The sequence below is a fragment of the Varanus komodoensis genome, unplaced genomic scaffold (genome assembly GCF_004798865.1).
Source record: "Varanus komodoensis strain SLA01 unplaced genomic scaffold, ASM479886v1 scaffold10, whole genome shotgun sequence".
NCBI classification, from domain to species: domain Eukaryota; kingdom Metazoa; phylum Chordata; class Lepidosauria; order Squamata; family Varanidae; genus Varanus; species Varanus komodoensis.
Window position 1 is genome coordinate 27,765,570 of NW_025335269.1, and position 20,894 is coordinate 27,786,463.

At 42.4% G+C, this 20,894-nt stretch overlaps 1 protein-coding gene across 1 annotated transcript in view; it reads right to left on the minus strand.

Moving 5' to 3' along the window:
• The window catches only part of MYOM2 (myomesin 2), a 107,937-nt gene that overhangs the window by 33,095 nt on the left and 53,948 nt on the right, over positions 1-20,894 (minus strand). Inside the window, exons 10-23 of the mRNA XM_044419180.1 lie at positions 19,121-19,282; positions 18,055-18,196; positions 17,479-17,678; positions 16,330-16,383; positions 14,727-14,854; positions 13,018-13,201; positions 11,515-11,689; positions 10,268-10,389; positions 8,985-9,172; positions 7,124-7,250; positions 4,264-4,442; positions 4,033-4,147; positions 613-769; positions 408-514 (exon numbers count right to left, since the gene is read on the minus strand). Of these exons, the coding sequence (XP_044275115.1) occupies positions 408-514; positions 613-769; positions 4,033-4,147; positions 4,264-4,442; positions 7,124-7,250; positions 8,985-9,172; positions 10,268-10,389; positions 11,515-11,689; positions 13,018-13,201; positions 14,727-14,854; positions 16,330-16,383; positions 17,479-17,678; positions 18,055-18,196; positions 19,121-19,282 (2,040 nt within the window). The remainder of the gene's footprint in view (positions 1-407; positions 515-612; positions 770-4,032; positions 4,148-4,263; positions 4,443-7,123; positions 7,251-8,984; positions 9,173-10,267; positions 10,390-11,514; positions 11,690-13,017; positions 13,202-14,726; positions 14,855-16,329; positions 16,384-17,478; positions 17,679-18,054; positions 18,197-19,120; positions 19,283-20,894) is intronic.

Consider the following 20,894-nt stretch of genomic DNA (forward strand, 5'->3'; position numbering starts at 1 on the left):
AAACCAACACATCTCATTTCTAATTGGAATTATGTACATGTAAGCCCCCTTTGTTTCAAACTTTTATTAGTTTGTGGAAAGGGGTGGATCCAAGAACATGTACAATAAATGAAACAAGTTGTGTAAAAACTCTGAATACCCTAAGCATAAGAATAATAGTAATGCAGAGCTAGCCAAAGAACAAAAACCTAAAGCAAAATTTAACAAACTCTGCAAGCTGAACATTCCAATTTTTTTCCTAGTGTTCTCTTTTTCTATAAAATCTTCAGATGCTTCCTGGCATAGAAACCAAGAAGGGTCAGATATGTTCACTGAGTCTGAGAATTAATAAAATGACAAGAATTAATAAAATGACAAGTCCACTTAACTCTGCCCTGTCTTACGAGAAAATAAAGATAAATTCTTACCTTCTTCATCCATATTAAAACTGGATGACACACCATCAGTGTCACTAACGGCAACAGAGTAAGTTCCCAAGTCATCTTTGCTAGGCTTTTTAAAGTAGAGCTTAGATCTAAATGAAGAGAGTAAAATGTGTGTAATTATTAATTTGCAGTTTACTAAAGGGATCCATATTTCCAGCAATTTCTGTGAAATTACTGTAGAACTTACTGATCTCCAATTGTTTCAATTTTAAACTTCTCTTCATCATCAATTTCTTCATAGAATTTGCTCCAAGCAAACTGAGAAGCTTCTGTAATTTCCTTGCAGTCAAAGGCAAGGTAAATATTTCCTTCTTCATCAACACCTGCGCTGATTTCTTTGGTGCCTGTAATATACAACTGCTGTTAGAATAGTGTATGTTCTAATGTAATTATTAAAGGAAAGTCTCAGATATCCCAATGTCTGTTCCCATTAAAAGCATTTAAGGATTTGCTTAGTCTGGAATGTTCTTTTAATTATTTCAACTTGTTGCATCAGCCAAGAGGAAGACACCTGACTTACAGATGAGAGAAAAGGCAACTGCATCTTTATTTGCAACTGGAAAGTAAAATGGGGTCACTGTGGGTGGGGGTATCTCTATATAATAAGGCAGGTTGCAAAGGACTGTAAGGTTGTGTCAGGGTCCCTGCTGTGATTTGGTGGCTTCTTAGCTTCACAACAGCCTTGGATTCCAGAAGGCACTCATGAGGGGACCACCCCCCAGAGCTTCAGCCAGAAGCAAACTTGGCTGCTTCTCTGGTTCCCAGCCAAAGGCTCTATAATCAGATAGCACTGATTTCCACAGCTAGTCTTTCTGATCATGAAATGTTACCTCCTGCACCTTTAAAAAATCCTGAACAACAAACATGTTTCATTTGTTTAACTTCTACAAAATGAAGTAACAGAACCTGGGAAGTCCCCCAGCGAAAAGGGATTCTTGCCTCAGTCTATTTTTATTCCCAGTCTACTTTCATGTCCTGTCAGATGACCATTTCCCCCTATCTCTCCATCTCCCGTATGTATACATATTAAGCACAGACAAAACTATGACATTATTATTATATTTCTATCTTGCCTTTTTGTCCTTAGCAAAAAAAAAAAAAAGTAAGGCAACTTTATTTACTTGTTTAAGTATTTAGGGTTTTTTAGATTATTCCATTCATAGCCTGCCTTTCTTCCTATCAAAGCATTCAAAATGGCTGATATCATTCTCCTGCTGCTGCTCCCAATCTTATCCTCACACAAGGACCCTGCGAGACAGGTTGGGCTGAGTGTCTGTGACTGGCCCAAAGTCGCCCAGTGAGCTTCATGCAGGGACTGGAACCAGATCTCCCGGGGCCACGCCACACTGGTGGGCAGCATGCACCATACGCTGGTACAGTCTGTCAAATTTGTGGTGAACAGAAGAACAAGAGCAAACTTTGCAGGCTTCCAACTCCTTCGCCCACCAGCCATTTAGGAAGGATCAACCAAGTGTGAAGGGCAAAACATATTTTTAAAAAGTGGGCACAAAGCACAAGGGAAAGATTCAATCACAGTTCTACACAGCAGTGGGTAATATGCTACTGTGCTATGTGAGAGGGAGTGCACAGGTGATTCTGGGATGCGGAGGAAATGCACAGCCGCGGCTTCTGCATCCCTCAGCAGCGGTCCTGGCCGTTGCTTCTTCTTTGGGGGCCACAGTGCTCCTAGCCACATGCCTCGAATCAACTCCTTCCCCTCCTTCTAGTCAACAGCCTGCCCCCAAAATGCTTCTCCCTTCCCGCAGAAGAGTGCAACTAGGCAGAATCAATTTGAAATGATTTTTTTGGTGGCCCTCAACAGCCCGCCTAAAGGACCACCCATCTTATACTAGAGCTGTTCAGCTGTTACGATTTGCAGGGGAGACCCTCTTGAAGGCCCCTCTATTGGAAGTGGTCCATTTCCCCTGTGCTCTCATTTCCGTACTGCCTAACAGCCAAAGCACTCTGGGAAGTTCACAACTTTTCATAAAATACAAAACATAGATGCAGTGTGAAATATTGCATAAAATACTGATGTATGGAAAAAGGCATCAATATTCTAGCATACGGATTTAAAAACCGATTAAACTATTTCAGGCAACCCCTCCCCCCACCCACTAACTCTGTTGAAACAGCTGCCATTCGATGCTTTAAGAGCAGAGGACAACCAGGACTTAACCAGGTGCAAAAGGTGGCAGGTTGGCACTGGGCAGATATCAACTGGCAGAATGTTCCATAATGGGGGGAGAGGGGTCACCACTAAGAAGGCCCTCTCTCTTCTTGCAGCTCTCTGAACCTCCCTTGGAGGTGGCCCTTGGAGGAAGTCTTCAGGTGTAGATCACACTGTCCAGGTAGATTCAGGTCAGGAAATATTTCCATCAAGATCTATGATTGGCCTCCACCCTTGTGCCTTTTAGAAAAGGCATGAGGATACAGCTTTTAAATTTTGGATGCAAGGCTAAAGGAGCCTCAAGCATGTGAGCCTCTGACCTCGAAGTCCCCCATTGGCTGGCGAGAGGCACAATGGCAGCCAGCTCTGCCGCCACACGCCTTGACCTGTTCTTTTTATTTGGATGGCCTTTTCCAGCCATCTGGATAAAGCGCCAGGGAGGGGGTAGGGAAGGAGGCTGTTGCAACGGTAAGGAAACAGCCCCAGATTCTGCCCTTGCCTGCTCAGGGCTCATTTCTGCTTTTGGAGAGGCAGCCACTGCAGCTCCTCCCATGTTATCTGTGAGAGGGGCAAGCAGAGACTTTGCCACTGGCACTCGATAGGATGCTGGGTCTCCAAAGATTCCAAGGCTCTTTGGAGGATGCCAGAAATCCACCCTTAGCCCTTCAAATTGTTTTGTTGTTTTAATGTTCTCATGTGATTGTGTTAAGCTTCTGTTAGGTTAAATTGCTGTAGACTGTCTTAAGAACTTATACCGATGAACAATTACACTAAGGGAAAGTTCTTACCACTCATGCACAGCTATCCATGTGGCATAAAATGACTAGGAAGCTTTGCTCTTGGGAAATGCTATTTCCTCTAACACATGGTTTAAAGTTCATGGGTGGTTCACACATAAAGTTTCTGATGCTTTAGGTCATTCTAGAACCATTCAGATATTTTGCAGCCCAAAAGCCCACTCAGCCAATGGGATCACTGGGTTATTTATTTAAAAAAATTTGTAGGCCGTCCATTACTATCATCTATGGATGGTTTACAACATTATTTCAATCTTCAATAAAATAAGGTAACTATTCCACACTGAGCATTATTTAAAATAAATTAAATAAGTCTTGCACCATTAAAATCACTATATGTTAAAATATTGGCCAAATAAAAAGGTCTTGACCTGGCGCCGAAAAACATATAATGATGGCACCAGGCAGACCTCTCTAATTCTCTCTCTCTCTCTGTCTCTCATTCAGCCTGATCTACCTCACGGGGTCATTGTGAAGGTAACATGGGGCAGGGAAGCTTGAGCCTGTGGGAAGAAATGTGGGGTAGAATAGTGTCAAGAACATAAATAAATTTCAGAACCATGCCAACATGCACACCTGTGACACATTGTGTGCAATTTGGCATTTTAGAAGTAAGGGCACTGATACCGTAGACTCATACCTGGTTTAGCATGAACCAGCACCGCTTCAGAAACTTCTGATGACTTGCCTATACCTGCATCATTCACTGGACGAACTCGAAATAAGTAGCATTTGCCCTCGTGTAATTCTGTGATCTTAAGGGAAACAAACGGTGATGTTCTTTAAAATAATTTTAAAAGTATATATATTGGGACTGGAGAAATTCCAAACCTAGGCAAAACGAAAGCTGCCAAAATAGCTGACTCTCTACCTTTAAGTAACGATGTGGTGTTGGCTTGTCATTGAAAGTGATCCATGCTTCCCCTTCCTCCTCCTTGTAATCTACAAAGTATCCAGTCACAGGACCACTGCCGGTGTAAATAGGAGCTTTCCAGAGAATAACAAGGGATGTATTTCTGACCTCACAAAATGTAAGGTCAAAGGGAGGACCTAGAGCAGATAGAAAGCGGATAGTAGAAGTGAAGTCATAATATTCTCAAAGCAACAGCACACTTTTGAATAAGCTTTTCTACCCATGGATGCATCTTCCTTCAGTTTCATCTGGTTTGGCTCAGTTTGAGATCCAAGCACTACAGGTTTCCTCTCCTGCTTTTCTACTACATAACCTCTAGGTGGCACTATGATATAGTGGAATAGCACAAGTACACAAGTGAAAGAAATTGTTTCCTCTGCTTTCACTATTCAATGCACATTTTCCTTGCTCTTAAAAGAACTCACCAAAGTGCTCATTAAACACTGAGGGTCACAATGTTGTCTAAAGAATTTTCAAACAACTGTGAGTAGAGAATGATGAGTGCCCAATAAATGCCTCATATAGAAAAGCCTTAATTCTTCCATTTTACATAAGTATGTCCTTTCTTCTGCAGAAGTAAATGTCCCTCTGTCATCACTTCCTTGATTACAATATTCTTGCTTTTTTCTTGTCATACTGAGTAAATAATATAGATGACTGTTTAATTATGTCTTCATGCAACCAGTAAGTAAGCTATAACTTTCTGCTAAGTAATACAGAATATCCTATCATGTACTAGCATCCAAGTAGAATTCTGAAGAAGTCATGTAGCAACATTTCCCTCACCACTTGGTAATACAGTGCAGATTACCAGGTAGATTCTGGGCAAAATTTGGTCCCACAATTGTCCTGCTTCCTTCATGAAATTTTAGGGGAGTTGGTCCTCAGGTGATTTGTAGCTTTCCCTACTTTCTCACTTCCTCAGTTTTTTAGTCTGAAAGAATCCATTAAGGATGAAAAGACAGAATTTTTACACAATGAGTCACTGGGGCAGTGGGTGTGGGCTTGGGTGGATTCCAAGGGATGGTGGAAGACAGGAGAGCCTGGAAGGATGTGGTCCTTGGGGTCACAAGGAGTCAGGCATGACTTCGCAACTAAACAACCAGGTCTTCTAATTGGCAATGCTAGCAACCCTCCATCTGAGGAATCCAAGTTATATGCAGCATTATGAATGAGAAAATCGTTGTACAGATTCATCTACTTCTCTCCTTGTGCAAGAGTGACCTATCACATCTTGCTAACTGAGTAGCTTTTGTCTGAAGTAAGAGGCACTTCAGGGGGAAAATCCAGCAGCTCAAACAATCTTGCATGTGCGTGCACTCCTTGTAATACAACTTTAGCTCATTGTTATTCTGATGTGCCAACCTGCTACACTAAGTTTGGATTAACTTTGTCGCTATCCAAATGATATCATTAACAGTTATATTGATTCTACTGTTTCTACATGAATAGCATGCCTGAAGTAGAAAGGAATCCTCATTAAAGTCCTCCAAAGCAGCAAGTGTTTCAGGGGTCTTTGTATCAATCTGCTTTCTGTTTCATGAGAAAGTAGTTTTCATGTTAACTCGCATACACAAGGCATGAGGGGGAAAGTCAGAGGAAAACCAGCTAAAAGAATTAAATCTACCCAGAAGCAGGTGTCTTATTCATGTCTTCTATGTTGAGAGGTTGAATTTTCACTTTGTGATTATTTTTCTATGGCTGCTGTTGATCGTTCCAGTGAAACACAGCTTGCCGCATTAATATTTATATCCAAATATTAAAGTAGCCTCATATAAGAAGCACCATGGCAGGTTTCTGCAAGTCTTCCAACTTAATTCAACTTGCTTTATTCAAATAGTGCAAGACTAGGCAGAGTGTATCTCAACCACACGCTCTCTGCCTGTTCAGATGCATCTCCTACATACTAAGAACCTCGTCTGAAATTCAGCAGAAACTCTGCAAACATGTACAAAGGCAGTAACCTAAAGCCAAAGATTGGAGAAAGAACTCAAAGTAGTAAACAGTGATTCCCTTTTTATCAGCATGGGAATTGCTGCTTTCTTGATATATGCATTTATTTATGATTTAAAAGTTGAAGCTAAAGGCATTAGCCAGAAACTGCTGTTTGCTTTAGTTAATTATAGAGACGGACAAGCTGACTGAAGCTCAACTTGCTTGAAAATGGGGAAAATGTGGATCATTTTCTGAGCAAAGTTTTCAGCAAGGGCTGAAGCCCTTGGATGAAGGCCTCCTCCCGAGATCCCCTGACTTCTGCAGCTGGCATAGAAATACCCTCCAAACTTCTCCTGGCATGCTCCATCATTGTCCCTGTCCCTCCAATACTTCACAGTTATTGTGGTTGTGGGGACTGGCTGGAACAGCTTTGGGGAAGGGAGGGAGGGAGGGCTTGTGGGATTGTGTTGGGGGATTTTTCCACCCCACTCCAAGACTGGCTTTAGAAATTGACCCAAGATCTTTCAGATCCATTTTTTGCTTCATTTCTCAGTTAATCCAAGGTGAACTTTTGTCAATTCAGACATCAGGTTTCTGTCATGCAAGAGCTTTATCCTGCCAAGGGTTTTCCTACTGAATAAAAAACCATTTCCGAGTGGCCACATGGAGGCAGAATGGATGAGTCTTTGGCTATTACAGCCCATAGGGTTTCTGCTGCATCCATTTGACAAACTCCGCAAGCATTTTCTGGGAGAAAACTGAGAACTCTCGTTAAAAAGCGAAGATGCTAAAGAAGAACACTGCCACCTTGACTGAGTGATGGATATTGAACTGCAATTTGTTTAAAGAAAGCATTGACTTGATGTGTAACAAAGCTACTCACCAGGTTCTGGCATTGTCCAAGCCTCACATTTGAAAGGTTCGCTAGGTTCAGAGGCCTGCCCTATGCCAGCGATATTTGCAGCAGCAATTCTGAATTCATAGTATGCGTTCTCTGTCAGATCCTCTACCTTCACAGAACAATTGACATTAAAAAAACACATTTAATGTAGGTAATATTCATATGACCTTCTTAACAGGGAAAAAAGCATTCAAAAGCCATTCATTTATTCAGATTCAATCTTTTCTACTGGGCTTGAAGCTGGATATGCAAATAAAATGCAAATAAAATGGGGCAGGAGGGGAAAGTCTTGCTCTAAATGTTCTACTGTATAAATTAGGGATATATTCCCAAAGAATAGCTTTGGCTGGTCAGTTGCAATTTAAGCCAAAAAGAAAGAACTGAGAAAGTGTCCCATGGTACATCAGGGCTGTAATATGAGCTTTTGCAGGCAGGCAAATACCAATGGAGAATGGCCTTGTCCAGATATAGCCATCTTATCAATCAATTAATTAGTTTCTAACATTCCATAGATCTTTGCACAGGTACACACAGTCACTGTCACATACACAAGATGATAATTTTATGACCCAGGAGGAGAGGGGGAGAGTCCTAAGCTTTCTTTTCCTACACCACAATGAATACAGCCCTTTTCCCACCATAAGAGGAATGAGGAAATGTCTAAGGTCTTCCGCTCTTAATATCCCATCTTTTCTAAGCTTATCAAGAGCACAGAGTAAGAAAAGAAGATGTGGTATTGTTTGAATTTATAAAATTTCTGAGATTTAAGGAAGTAGTCACCAGAAAGAATATGAGTCAGCAGGAACTGAAGGCGGAAATGTAACATGCAAGTGGAATGCTGGAATTACCAAAAATTTGAAAAAGAATTAAAAGGACTAGTCATCCAGCCCAAAAAGTGGTATCACTAAACAATTTGTGGTGGATGCATGTGTGTTTGCTTCTGGTTTATCTACACACTCTATATCCTTATTTGTCTTGTCTGTGATCTCAAGAATTAATGGAAATATGGACATTCTGCCAACTTCCATTGTATAGCCAAGCTATTTAAGGTTACTAGATGTATCTCTGCCAATCTTTTTCTACTGCATTCCATATTTTCAAACCACAAAGATTAAATAATAACTGGTGAAACTTTATAAGCAAGCACTGTGATACAACATCAACAAAGGAAGAAAAGCAGAGATGTGTTTCTTTCAGTGTAATCCAGTTGTAATCCACAAGTTGTTTTATTTAACTTTACTTATCACTCCTTATTGTACATTTTGCTGGCAGGATGTCTGGAGTACCTGAGAAGGAGCACTACCCACCGTGAACAACATATCAATATCCAGCATGAATTGGTGCAATCTCATGTCATATATTATGACACCGGCATGGCTCAGGCCATCACGCAAATTCTGGTTTGTGTTGTAAAACAAAATATATCCACTCTGCTTGTTTTCAGCACAGTCCATCGGCTTTGCCCTGATTTTTTTTCCAGGTCAGGGAAGCATGATTAATCATGTTCATTATCGTGTGCATCATGAGCCATCCCTGTACATGAGGGATGTGAATCGGCCTTCTGTACAGGACACTGTGGAGATGCAGATGTTGTTTAATCCTGCTTGGCCATGGGCCAGTGAGGAAAAGGAGGAACAAAAATGGATTCCACTGAACCAATCCAGGCACCTCTCCCAGCATGAGCCACTGAGTGTGTCAAGGAGGCAAGATCCAAGTTCTGTGTTTTTGTTTTGCTTTGCTTTGCTTTACTTTAGCCTGTATTTGAGAACTGGCCTACATGGGAACACCACAGCCAAAATAAAATTGTAGAGAAAGAGCAAAATCAGATCTAAGGTGTACTGACCGTATAAATCCTCTCTTTAACAAGAGAGGAGTTGACTTCATGCCAGTTGTGATGTTTCACCTCCCGTTTGTCTAAGTAATAACCCAGAATGTTCGATCCGCCGCTGAATCTTGGGAGTTTCCAACCAATGGTCATCGAGTGTCCATCACAGTTGAGAAGCGTGAGGCCATAAGGGTAGGATGGGCAGGCTTGAAAGAGTCAAGCACAGTTAACACTGTAACAGTGTCCACATACACTGCTCACACTTGTTTCTTTTCTGCATGTTGACTCTACTGCGGGGAAATAGCATTTTGAGGCTCACCCAAGGAAACAGTACATAGACAGGGGAGTTCTAGGCAGGTCCACTCTTTGTGTTCAGCGGTGCTTACTCCTTGTGGGCATGTTGGACTGTAATTGTGGAAGTCCAGATCAGAGAAGGGCAATACATACCCCCTCTGCCTCCGAATTTGGGGGAAGGATATATATTTCTGGGGGAAATGACACCCATATTGGCTATAGAGCACCCAAAGGGTCGATTGTAGCTTGTTTTCAAGCAATGCTTGAAGCTTCAGGCATGCTGCAGCTGCCAGAAAACATTCAATCTGTGCTTACAAATGAGCTAATTTTAACTCTTTAGGCCCATCATAGACAATAGAGATGTCATTTTAAAAAATTCTTTTAGCAACTTTGAAGGAGTGTAGGTGCAAACATGAGAGTCTGGCCATCAGAAATGCCTCCACCCCAACCCCTCAGATACCAGCCTCCCTTATAAACATGTTAGAGGCCAAGAAATCCTCAACCAAAGCATTATTTCCCATCCCCACTCAGCCATACGTTTCCATGTTTTGTGACCGTGACATTAACATCACTTTGCTGGGATAATCATTGCACTAACATCCTAAGCACCTGGAAGATTTAGGTTAAGAAAAACTTCTATCAAATAAGAAAGGTGCCCTTAATGTGCCAGGCCACCTGATTTGTGTAGAAAGTCTCCATTCTGACTCCCTGCAACTTCATATAGCAAGTCACATCATTTCTTATCTGGAGACTCCTGGTAATGTGTATGGTTCCCATGGAGTGGGCATGGATGCTTCCGGGAATATCAGACAATGCTGCAGAAAGTCAACATGTTATTCAAAGTCATTGTACAAGCAGCAGTGCTATGTGTTACAGCCGGGCACCGTGTCGCCACAGGGGCCAAATAATGTGTAGACCAACCGATACACTCGTGCAATTAATACAATGTTTTCATAATGTTTTTGCTTGCTCCTTTAAGGGATTATGCCTTACAGAGTCTCACTTACTGAGGGCTGCCTGTACTGTTATAGGTTCAGACTCCTGAGAATTCTCGCTCATCCCCACTGCGTTTGCAGCTTTCACACGGAAGATGTATTTCTCTCCTGTTGCTAAGCCATGCATGGTAAACCTGAAAGAAAATAGGGATGTGTGTTGCTGCTGTTGTCTCATTTTAAAGATCTATACTGGGAGTGCTCGCATAATGACAATTCCTGCCTTGTTCGGGTTTATCAAGTGCATTCAAATTGCAAAATGGGCATGCAACAGACAACTAGAAACCTAGAGGGGATTGTATCTAGTGGTGTCATTCCACTAGTACAAAGTTTCTTTTTGCCATTTGCAGAGACCCTAGCGCAAATGAAAAATATTGCGTGCACTAGCTGTTCTTCTAGTGCTTGTGTAAGCACTAGTGGAAGAGTGCCAACCCTTGTCATTTTTCTGCAAGCCTAACATTGGACTAACCTGTTGTAGCCTCATTGCTGTAAGTCAGGTGATCTAAAGAGCCTCTGCTAAACCTTTGCTAATCCTTGCCGGTCCAGACAATGGAGAGGGACGTTACAATGGGGTCTTTACAGGATGCTCAGCTGGCTTGCAACTTAGACTCAGAGATGTGTGAACTGGACAAATTGTATATTCCATTGTTCCTGTTATTTCTACTCATGTGATAAAGAAGAATAAAAATGTGACAAAATACATCTAAGGATTAATTTCATTCTCTCTTGCAGGAGATGCACTGCTTACATAGATGCCCTACATGGCAGGAAATCAGTGGGATGTGCTTATGTGTTCTCGGACTTGTAGCAAATTGGAAGCCATGTAATAAGGCCAGATGTTACCCGCAATGCAATTGTAAAACTGTGGTCAGGATCACAGGATTACTCAGGATCACTGCTCCCTCTTACAGGGGAGGCAGCCTGGATGACATACACATCAGACCTTAGACTTCAACACAATAGTCTGGGAATGAAGTTATAGCACCATTTAAGACAATTCTAGCAATATTTCACTCCAAAACAGTTACGGAAGATGTACCCATAGCATAAATAATGGGCATTTTGATTAATTGTACAGAGACTTGAGCCCAGATAATGTTCTGAAGGTAGCTGAATGGTACCTACAATGCAGCCAAGAAGTTCAGACTCTGGACAATGCTTGCAAAGAGGACTTTATGAAATGCATTTTTCCTTCTGAAAGTGCATGAAAGGGCAGATGTTGCTTTAAAGAAATAAAGAATAATAAACTTAATTTCTTTTACCTGTTGTGCTTAACAGGCTTATGGTTACAGGGTTCCCAGTGATTCGATCCCACCACAGAATAATCAACATAGTAGCCAAAGAGATCTTCTTCATGCTTTGGTTTGTCCCACTGTACAATGACAGAGCTCCTTGTGTTTCTGGATGCCACCACACGTCCTGGGGCAGATGGAACAACTGTGGCACAGAGAAGAGTATTTACTCCATTTGCAGCAATTTACATGTCAACATATAACCAGCACACTCTCCAAGTCTAAGATCACTTCTATGGGCAACTGAATACACAGCCAAGATATGGCAATGCAGTGGAGCCATGCCTTGGGACATTCCAGTTCAAATGGAAAGTCTGGCAGCACTGAAGTTTGGAAGTAACAATTCCAGGATGGTTTTTGCTCCTAATGCCTGAAAATACTCTGCGTAGAGCTCCCTTGCTCCAGAGGACATGCTGTCATCAGAATGCAAAATGAGACCGTTGCAAGCTTGTGTGCTGATTTTGTGCCTGGGCGGTCTTCATTCATCTGACTTGGTAATCAAAGCTGGAAGCCACTGTTGGAAAATTCTCCCCCTCCCCTGCTCAGTAGAACCACCTTTGATTGCTGTTTTAAATTACAACTATTTAAAACCGGCAAGACCAGATCTTGGCTCCTGAGCAATCAGGGATTTGTGCATTTGAAAAAGAGTCAGGTATGTAAATGTGACCTTTCAAGAAATTCACAAGCCTGACCTTGGGGTGGGGGTGGGAGAAGACCTTATAAAATTCCTCCCTGTCACTCACTGGCACCAGGCTCACAAACACAAGGGAAGGACCAGGAGGAAAGTGAAGGAACCACACTAAGGCAATTGCTGCCCCAGTCTAAGTGCAACACTGTTGCCACCATGGCAGCTGCACAGTTCCCAGGTGGAATTGTGTCAGTGTGGAGGCATCCCAGAAAAAAAGAGATCTACCCAACAATTCTCAATATAGAGCGTTTCCTCGAGTTCCACACTGAGCCAAGGGGTGTTTTTTCATCAGAAAATGGATGCTCATTTATCCCACTGAAACCCTGACAGAGCTCAGCTGTGGCAGAGTCTTATCCAACTACATTATACCAAGACTCACATTTTGTCCCATGGCATTGCATTGACATTACAGTGATATTATATCAGTTCTCTAGACAGATGCACCAAAACAATAGTTTAGAAATGCTAATTATAACTGTGAATTAAATTAATCCAGCATCTTATAACTCATCTAAATGAGGTGTGCAGGCTACTGCTGCAAGATGGAAGTCGGAATCCCAGCGTGTGTCTCCTCAGAGGAATGAATTCTAGTTGCTAGGAAATATTAGGCTCATGAACATTAGTATGGACTTCAGCAGAATGCCCAGATCCTTCATAGCACTGCAACCATCCTTTATCTGTTTCCCAGTCTTGTGCATCATTTCAGTTGTTGCCAACTTTTCCTACTTCCCAGTATCGTTCGTTCTGTGACAGCATGTGTTGTTCAGAATGGAATTCTTCCTCACCAATGGCCTCTTGTGCTTGAATGGGAGCTGTTATTTCAGAAGGGTCGCTGATCCCATGCTTGTTTGCTGACAAAACCCGGAACACGTATGATTTCCCTTCGGCAAGATCAAACACTGCATAGCGAGGGGATCTCACTGCCACTTGAGCGTTGACTCTCTGCCAGACACCACTGCCAACAATGGACTACGACAAATGGAGAAAGATTATGGCTATTTTGCGAGAGAGCCATAGACAGGGGTCCACAAAATACCTGAAATAATGACCCACAGCCACAAATCCACATTGTTTCCAGATAATAAGCTGCCAGCTATTTGGCTAGTATGCAATCACTAAGCATGGCTTCTCACTGCCAAATCCAGGATAACGCTTTTCTCTCTCTCACCTTGCAGTAGTTAGTCTCTGTGAAACTTGACTCTAATAATAGAAAAGCAAAGGGATTGTTTGTAAAGATTCTTGAAACAGATGCTTCTCAGGCTGGGATATTCCCTTTCCAAAACCCTGAAAATGTTTTAGAGCAATTTGGAAATGAATGTGAGCATTGTGAGCATTGCCTAGCCTTGATACAAGTTTTATTTTACTACCTTTGGCTGCATCCAAGATTGTCACAGTGCTAGTGCTAATGACATTGCACTAGCATAATGCAACAGTGCTAGTGCAACATCATTAGCACTTGCTAGAGAAAGGAAAAGAGAAGCAACCTGCAGTAGAGCTTTGCCACTTTCCCTCTTTGCCAGCAGTTGCTCGTGACACTGTGGTTTACACAAGCACTGTCCAAGCACTGGCTGCTGCCCCCTTTGGGTCCTGAGAATAAGCAGCTTCATTCTGGTGCAGTCTCAAGCATGTGACCTCAACAGCTCTGAACAGCCCCAGCTGATCTCTCCAACAACGAAGGATTACAGGGGGAATGGGCCAAAACATCTGGAGATACATCTGGACAACTCTTGCTGTAATGGATTGCAGCCTTAGGCACATACACTGACTTTTCCTGTTGCACACAGTATTGTGGAGTTATGGCTCCTCTTCCTTCTGCGCCTGCCAGCATGAACAATCCAAAAGGCATCACCATGTGGCTAAAGACCGAGGCTGTCCCAACACGCTGCCTCATACATTAGCCAGCAGGGAAGGGAACACGAATGACACCAAGACAAGGACGCCTTAGGAGGTACTCTGGGATCCCTGCCATTCAAGACAGTTCCATACCTTGCAATCTCTCCGTAGCAGGGAAGCTGAAACAGCAGCTTCTCTGCAAAAGCCCACAGCACAACTGCCTCATTCTTATCTTGCAGAAATAATCAGGCAGTTCGCAAAACTTGGGCAAGGGGTGGGCACAGACACTGGCAAGTCCCACCCAGTAAAAAAGCATTAAAGAGAACTTCTCCTACTCTTGGAGAAATTCAGTCAAAATGTCTCTCCAATTTCTCTCCCTGCAAATAGGGTAGAAAAGTTCAAGTGGCCACTGGCATACAAGCTCTGAGCTGAGCCAAGCACTGAAAAAGCCCTTTATTTCCCATGTCTCATCTTTTGACACCCATTTAAATACATGCGACAAAACATTCCATCTCTGTAGCCTTTTGCTAGGATGTCATCGCCTAGCTTGTATTTTCTAATGTTATTGTTTTGCTTGTGGCTGCTGAGAAAATAGTTTTAAATGGAATGGTAGGTGGCCATGAAATGCCTTACAGCTGAATGCAACTCTATGGCACGGTACCTTCTCAATGAAATATGATAATGGCTCTTTGCCACGGGGAACAGGTGGATCCCAGCTGAGTACAACATATGTTTTGCTGGTTTCTGAAGCATGTACATTGGTGGGAGGTCCTGGAATCTTAACGTCGCCTAGAGGAATAATAAACTCAGTAAGTGTTAAATGCCAGATTAACCTCCCAGGTCAGCGCTTATGCGAGAGTTTGTCTTTCTAAAGTTTCTTGCTAGAGTGCATTGCTTTGCTATTAAGGGCTATAATATTATCTTTACAGTTTATGGAGGTTGCTTCATTTCTATTTTGAGAAAGCCAAGCAAGCCAATTAAAAGTAAAGCATTGATTTTTCACAGCTAATATAAAATGTTCGGTAGGGGAGGGAAATCTATGTGTGTTCGTCTCACAAGATTTTTGTTTTGCTTTGATCCCATTTGAATTGCTTTAATCTGCTGTTCTAAATGGCTTGATAAAGTCTTCCTGCTTTATGCAAAAGGGGGACAGCATAGATCAAAGGCAGGAGCCCTAGAGCTTCCTCGCCTGAAAAATGAGCAAAGAGATGAATTTGCATGAAGGAACATGGCAGCCAAGTATAACGCAGTACAGGTAATGCATGGAGAGAAAAGACTCATGGGGGAACACCTTATCGTCTGTCCCTGCAATGACAATGAGAACCAATCTGACGTGCGGCACTTCATTTCATCACCTTGGCTCCTGAATTCCCCCAAAGCCATGACCCTGGATCTTACAGCTAGAATGCTCGAGGGGCAGTGGGGATCTTAGTTTCTTTCTGCACTGGTTTAATTTGCCTGAGCTGTTTTGAATGAGTAAGCAATACCCAGAATAACAACAATCCCAAAACCCGGCCTTGTTTTTTCACCATAACATCTCGTAATGCTGAAGTGAATGACATCTTTGCCAGCAGCAGCAATGGAAGGGGGTGAAGGAGGGGAAATCCAAGGCATGATGTTACATATTCTGCATCACTGGATATGTTAGGGTGAGAAAGGAGAGCCACCTCAGGGCAACTATTTTCAGAAGCATCCATGAAGTGGCACTTGGGATGGGGGAAAGAGTATCAGTTCTATGCTTCGCAACTTAAGTAGTACTCTAGGCTGTCCAAAAGGGCTCCCCAGCAGGCCATCCGGTCCAGGATCTAAAATGATGTAGCTGCATCACCACAGACCCTGAAGCTGCATGGACACACACTGACACCTCTGACTTTTCCAACATCCTGGATTTGTAGTTCTTTGGAAAGGGAGAAATCTCTGAGCACATCAACAAACTACAGTTCCCACAATACCCTGGGAAAAAGCATGGCCGTTGAAGCAACGTTACTGGCATACCCTGACAGGGCAGCAATGGCACCCATAGCAGAGAAAGATAAACTTACTGCAATTTCACAGGAGCCTTAACCTTGATTCCCCAGGCCTTCTTCCCCTGGAAGCCCCTTGTCTGCATACATGTACATATGCATCTGTGCATTAAGAAGTCATAGGGAACAAGCATATATAGGCAGAACAAACAGAAGAAAAGCAGCCAGGAACAGGGAAAGCTGCAAGGGAGGAACACCAGTGCAGACACATGGGCACAAAATTACAGATGACTAACATACCTTCAAGGTCATCTTCATAGAGTACAATTTGCCTGCCTCCGTCCAGGTGAATAGCTGAAGATCAAGACAAGCTCTGTTTATTTGTGCATTTATTTATTTTATACCCTGTCATTCTCCCAAGAAAAATGGCACATGAGGTGGCTTGATTCTTTATATGGCACACCCTGTGTTACTTGAACACAGTCAACTGCGGTCACCCTTTCTAAAGAAAGTGAGGAACTCAGTCAAAAGCATCCATGCTGGCTGTACAAGGCTACTCTGCCATACATTTTCTGTGTCATGTCTGAACAGAGGACTATGCTGTAGAAATAATAACTAAAAAACACGGACAAGCAGGCTCTCAAACACAATTGAGAAGAGCTCATTTGATTGCAACCTTTAACTTTTAATTGCAACTGCAAGAAACGCAAATACATCAAGGCTACGCGACATCACAAGGCCTGTGTTCCTTTGAATTATCATCAGCAAGCAAAGGCAGCATCACAAACAAGAAAGCAAAGATAGCGATAGCTGCCCCTTTGTCTTTCTGCTTTAAAGGAACAAAATGGTCCTTCCAAATGGTGGAGTTCAATTCGATCAATGTTTACTCAGAATGATTTCAAGGAGGTTAATGTCAAACTGCATATGACACTAAATGTGCTTACTTTCCTGGCAAATAAGTGATGGCCCTGGTCTGAACTGGGACTGCCTCATTAAATGGGGAGGTTCCCTCCACGGAGAGCTTCCCTCTTCCCTCACCTTTTCCCTCTTCTCTGCAGAGTGGTGTAAAACAGGAAACGCACCCCAATTAATGCCAACTGTCTTATTTTTCAACTGCCTACTTTGAACATGGTGGTCCCAACCCAGACCAGAGTATGGCATGCTTGCTTCTAAAATGTAGAAGGGCAGCCGGATGCCTTCTCTTTAACATAACATTCTGCATCTGTTTGTATCCCTTTTTCCTTCCAAGGAACTCAAGGCAGCTTATACAATTCTCCTCCTCCTCTCCATCTTATCCTCACAACAACTACTCTGTGAGACAGGTTGGGCACAGAATCTGTGACTGACCCAGACATTCAGGCTGGTCTTTACTCAGCGGTAGGTGGGCTTCCAACTGCAGCTTCAGTAAATCCAGAAGAGCCCCCTTAACTTAAATCCCATCTGACTTACTTTGCAACCTCTCCAGGTCAACAGGATCAAGGGCTGCCACCGCCTCAGACATTCTCGACGGCCTGCTGATGCCAGCCTGGTTGACTGCCCTCACGCGGAATGTGTAGGAACGCCCTTCAAACAATCCCGTCACTGGGTATTTGCAGATTTTTACAGGAGCATCGTTGCACTGGATCCAGTTTTCAGTACCCACTTCACACCTGGTTTGAAGCATTATGGAAACACTTGAAAGAGAGAAAGTATTTCCAACATTTCATACTAATCAATTTATGATGGGACTGATATTGCAATAATTCTCCTTGTTATTGTTACGTGCCACCAAGTCATCTCCATCCTATGGTGAGCCTATGTATGAAGACCCTTCAGAATGTCTTCTCCATGACAGGCCTGTTAGGCTCTGGTAAATTCACGGCTGTGGCTTCCTTTATGGACTTAATCCATCTCATATTTTATCTTAGCCACTGCAGAGGGGGAAACCAGTATAATCATTCTGGTTCAAAAAGTTCTATTCCCTTAAGCATCTATCCTAGATTTGACAGACAAAACAAATGAATACTTTCCCCACCAGACACATACCTGTCCACAAAATATCCAATCACTGGAGCTTCGTGGGTTGTATTTGGTGGTTTCCAAGTAACAATAACATAATCTCTGTTAGCATCATAGCATTTCACATCCATTGGTGCTCCTGGTGCACCCATTACCAGAGCATCAGCATCTAAAAGCCAAGGAAAAGTCTGAATTAAATTGCACTTGGGCCATCATTCACCTGACAATGTAAACATGGCAAACCCAGCCCACCATACTTCATTTTGAGTTTCAATTGAACTAAATGGAGGAGTGTCCTAAGTGGTACAAAAGAGAAGGTTTGCATGCACAAACCACTGTACTTTGGAGGAAGTAATCCTGAATATTCTTGCATGGGACTAGACTACTGAAATCAGTTATGGCTTGGTTGCAAATAAATAAGTTGTCAGAGCCCATGCATTGCAGAGTATAGTTCAGTGCAGTCATGGTGCTTACAGTAGAGGAGGTCAAGAATTCAATCTAAAGAATTTAAGAACATCTAAAAGGCAGCACATATAGAAAAGTGTTCAGTTGGAAAAAAAAAATACAGTTGGATAACCACATGTTGGGAATTACATGAGTGGAGCCAGCTGGAGCCAGGGGTCAGACTAGATGACCCAGGAGACCCCTTCTGACTCACGATTTCCCTATATGTTTCTATGTAAAAGAAAAGTGTAAAGTTGAGTTCCATAAGGGCTCATGTCACAGCATTCTGACCTGCAAGGGGAACCATAACTGCAAATGTGAGGTCAAACTGTGGCCTTCATTCTATCATGGTGCATTCATCTCCTTTCATCTTTAAAGGGGGAAAATAGTCAGATCTGTTTTTCTTCTTTACATAATAGGGCTAAATTCCCTGGTATGTGAGAACACCATGACATGAACATGAAAGTTCTTCATGCATTCGCTGGATGACATTCAGCAAAAGGTACCATAATCTCTGAAAGCAAGTGCCTCCAAGAGAATTAGCATGAGCTGAAGGCAGAGTACTGAGACCTATTTTTGGCCCTCTGTCCTAATGACCAGACATGGAGAACAAAGCAGAAGCAGCCCATGATTGGGAAAAAGGGCGTACCTCTCACAAACAGGTATGCACTGTATTCATTCACTCCCCCTTTTGAAATTATTCGCAAGGTATATAAGCCTTCATCATCCTTGTTCAGGTGAGTGAAAGACAGGGATGCCTGGCCTTCTCCAAAGAATAGCTTTGTCCACCTGGATTCTTTTATTAGCACATCTGGAAGAGAGTTGTGATTAAGCATATATTGTCAAATTAAGCAGTCATGACTGACCCAGGACAGGTTGTGCCCCAGCTGGATAATTGAAAGAGCATTTTAGGGCAACTGTATGCAGCAGAAAGTGTAAGTCCTACAAAATCATCAAATGTATGCCACCGCTGATTATATAAAAATGGATGTGGCCTATTTCTGGACAATTCCACACCATCTCATGGAATCCAAATGACAGGGTATTTTGCAACTGCCATTTTTAACAAACGAACTCACCTGGAACCCCCCAAAATAATACCAACTCTTTTGAAGTGATGTCATGGAAGTCTAATCAGGAGTGCAATCCAGCCAAAGTCAAGTATGTTTAAGTCCTATTGATTACAACAGCAGTGAGTGAAGTGCAGACTTTGCTCTCCCACTGAACTCAATGGGATTTAAATATGCTTAACTTCAGCTGAATTGCTTTCCTAATCAGGCATTATCACTCTATGCACTTTTGATCCTTTTAAATAAACGTTTCTATTCAAGGCATGTGTCAGATTAAACTGGAAGGGGGAAAATGACTTAAGGCCAGATTTCAGTTTAATCTGAAGTCTGCTATAAATACATACTTAATTTAAAATCTTTTGGGCATTCCTGCTGAGCACTGAACCAAATTAAGTTTGAATTTCCCACAGGTGAGAGGTTGCACCTCAGGATTAAGGTAAATTAGTCTGAATGACTGGTGCAATTGAAGCGATGAAATGTGTAGAATATTCTGTCTTGGCCAAAGAAGTTTCTACCTATTCTTATTTCTACTTATTAGTTTAATAATGGATTGGTTGCTTTTGCAGATGTGGGGTCACTTCCTGATAATTGTTTCATACGGATATGCTGTTTTATACAGATATACTCAAATCAATGCAGCCTTGTTTTAAAAGTTGTAGGCTTGGCATTTTGAACAGTGACTGAATATACCAGATAATCAAGGGCTCCAAAAAGCCATATAAACCTGGCACAGTGACTACATATACTGGTTAATAGCATCCATATAGCCTGAAGTGCCTGATCCTATCTAATCTTGGAAGCTAAGCAGGATCCAGCCTGGCTGAAATCTGGATGGGTGATTTAAAATGTTGTGAACCACCCAGGGAACTTTGCCTGTGGGCAGTATAGAAATGTAAAGTAGTAGTAGTAATATTAATACTCAATATAGCCATAGGCAGGCATATTGAACAGTGAACATATACACCAAATAAACCCATAGTCCAAAAATCATAGGCAGGAATTTTGAACAGTGGCTATATATACCAGATAAGCAAGAACTCATGACTGACATATGTGCCACATTTTCAGATAGCAAGTGCTAAGGAATAGCTATTTACCCGTACAACCTGTGGGGTAGACTCAGTTATCTGGTCTTTCATACTTATCTCTGTGTTTATTCTTATGAAAGGACTCTCCCTGTACCTCATCTATGAATCATAAACTCATCTACATATTGGTAAGGACCACAGCTCACTGCTTTGCTTCTCATACAGATGGTCTTAGGTCCAGTCTCACAATCTCCAGCTGGAAGGGTGAGGCTGCAGGTGATGGCAAAAGTTATGCCTGAGGCCCTGGAAAGGAGCTACCAGTGAC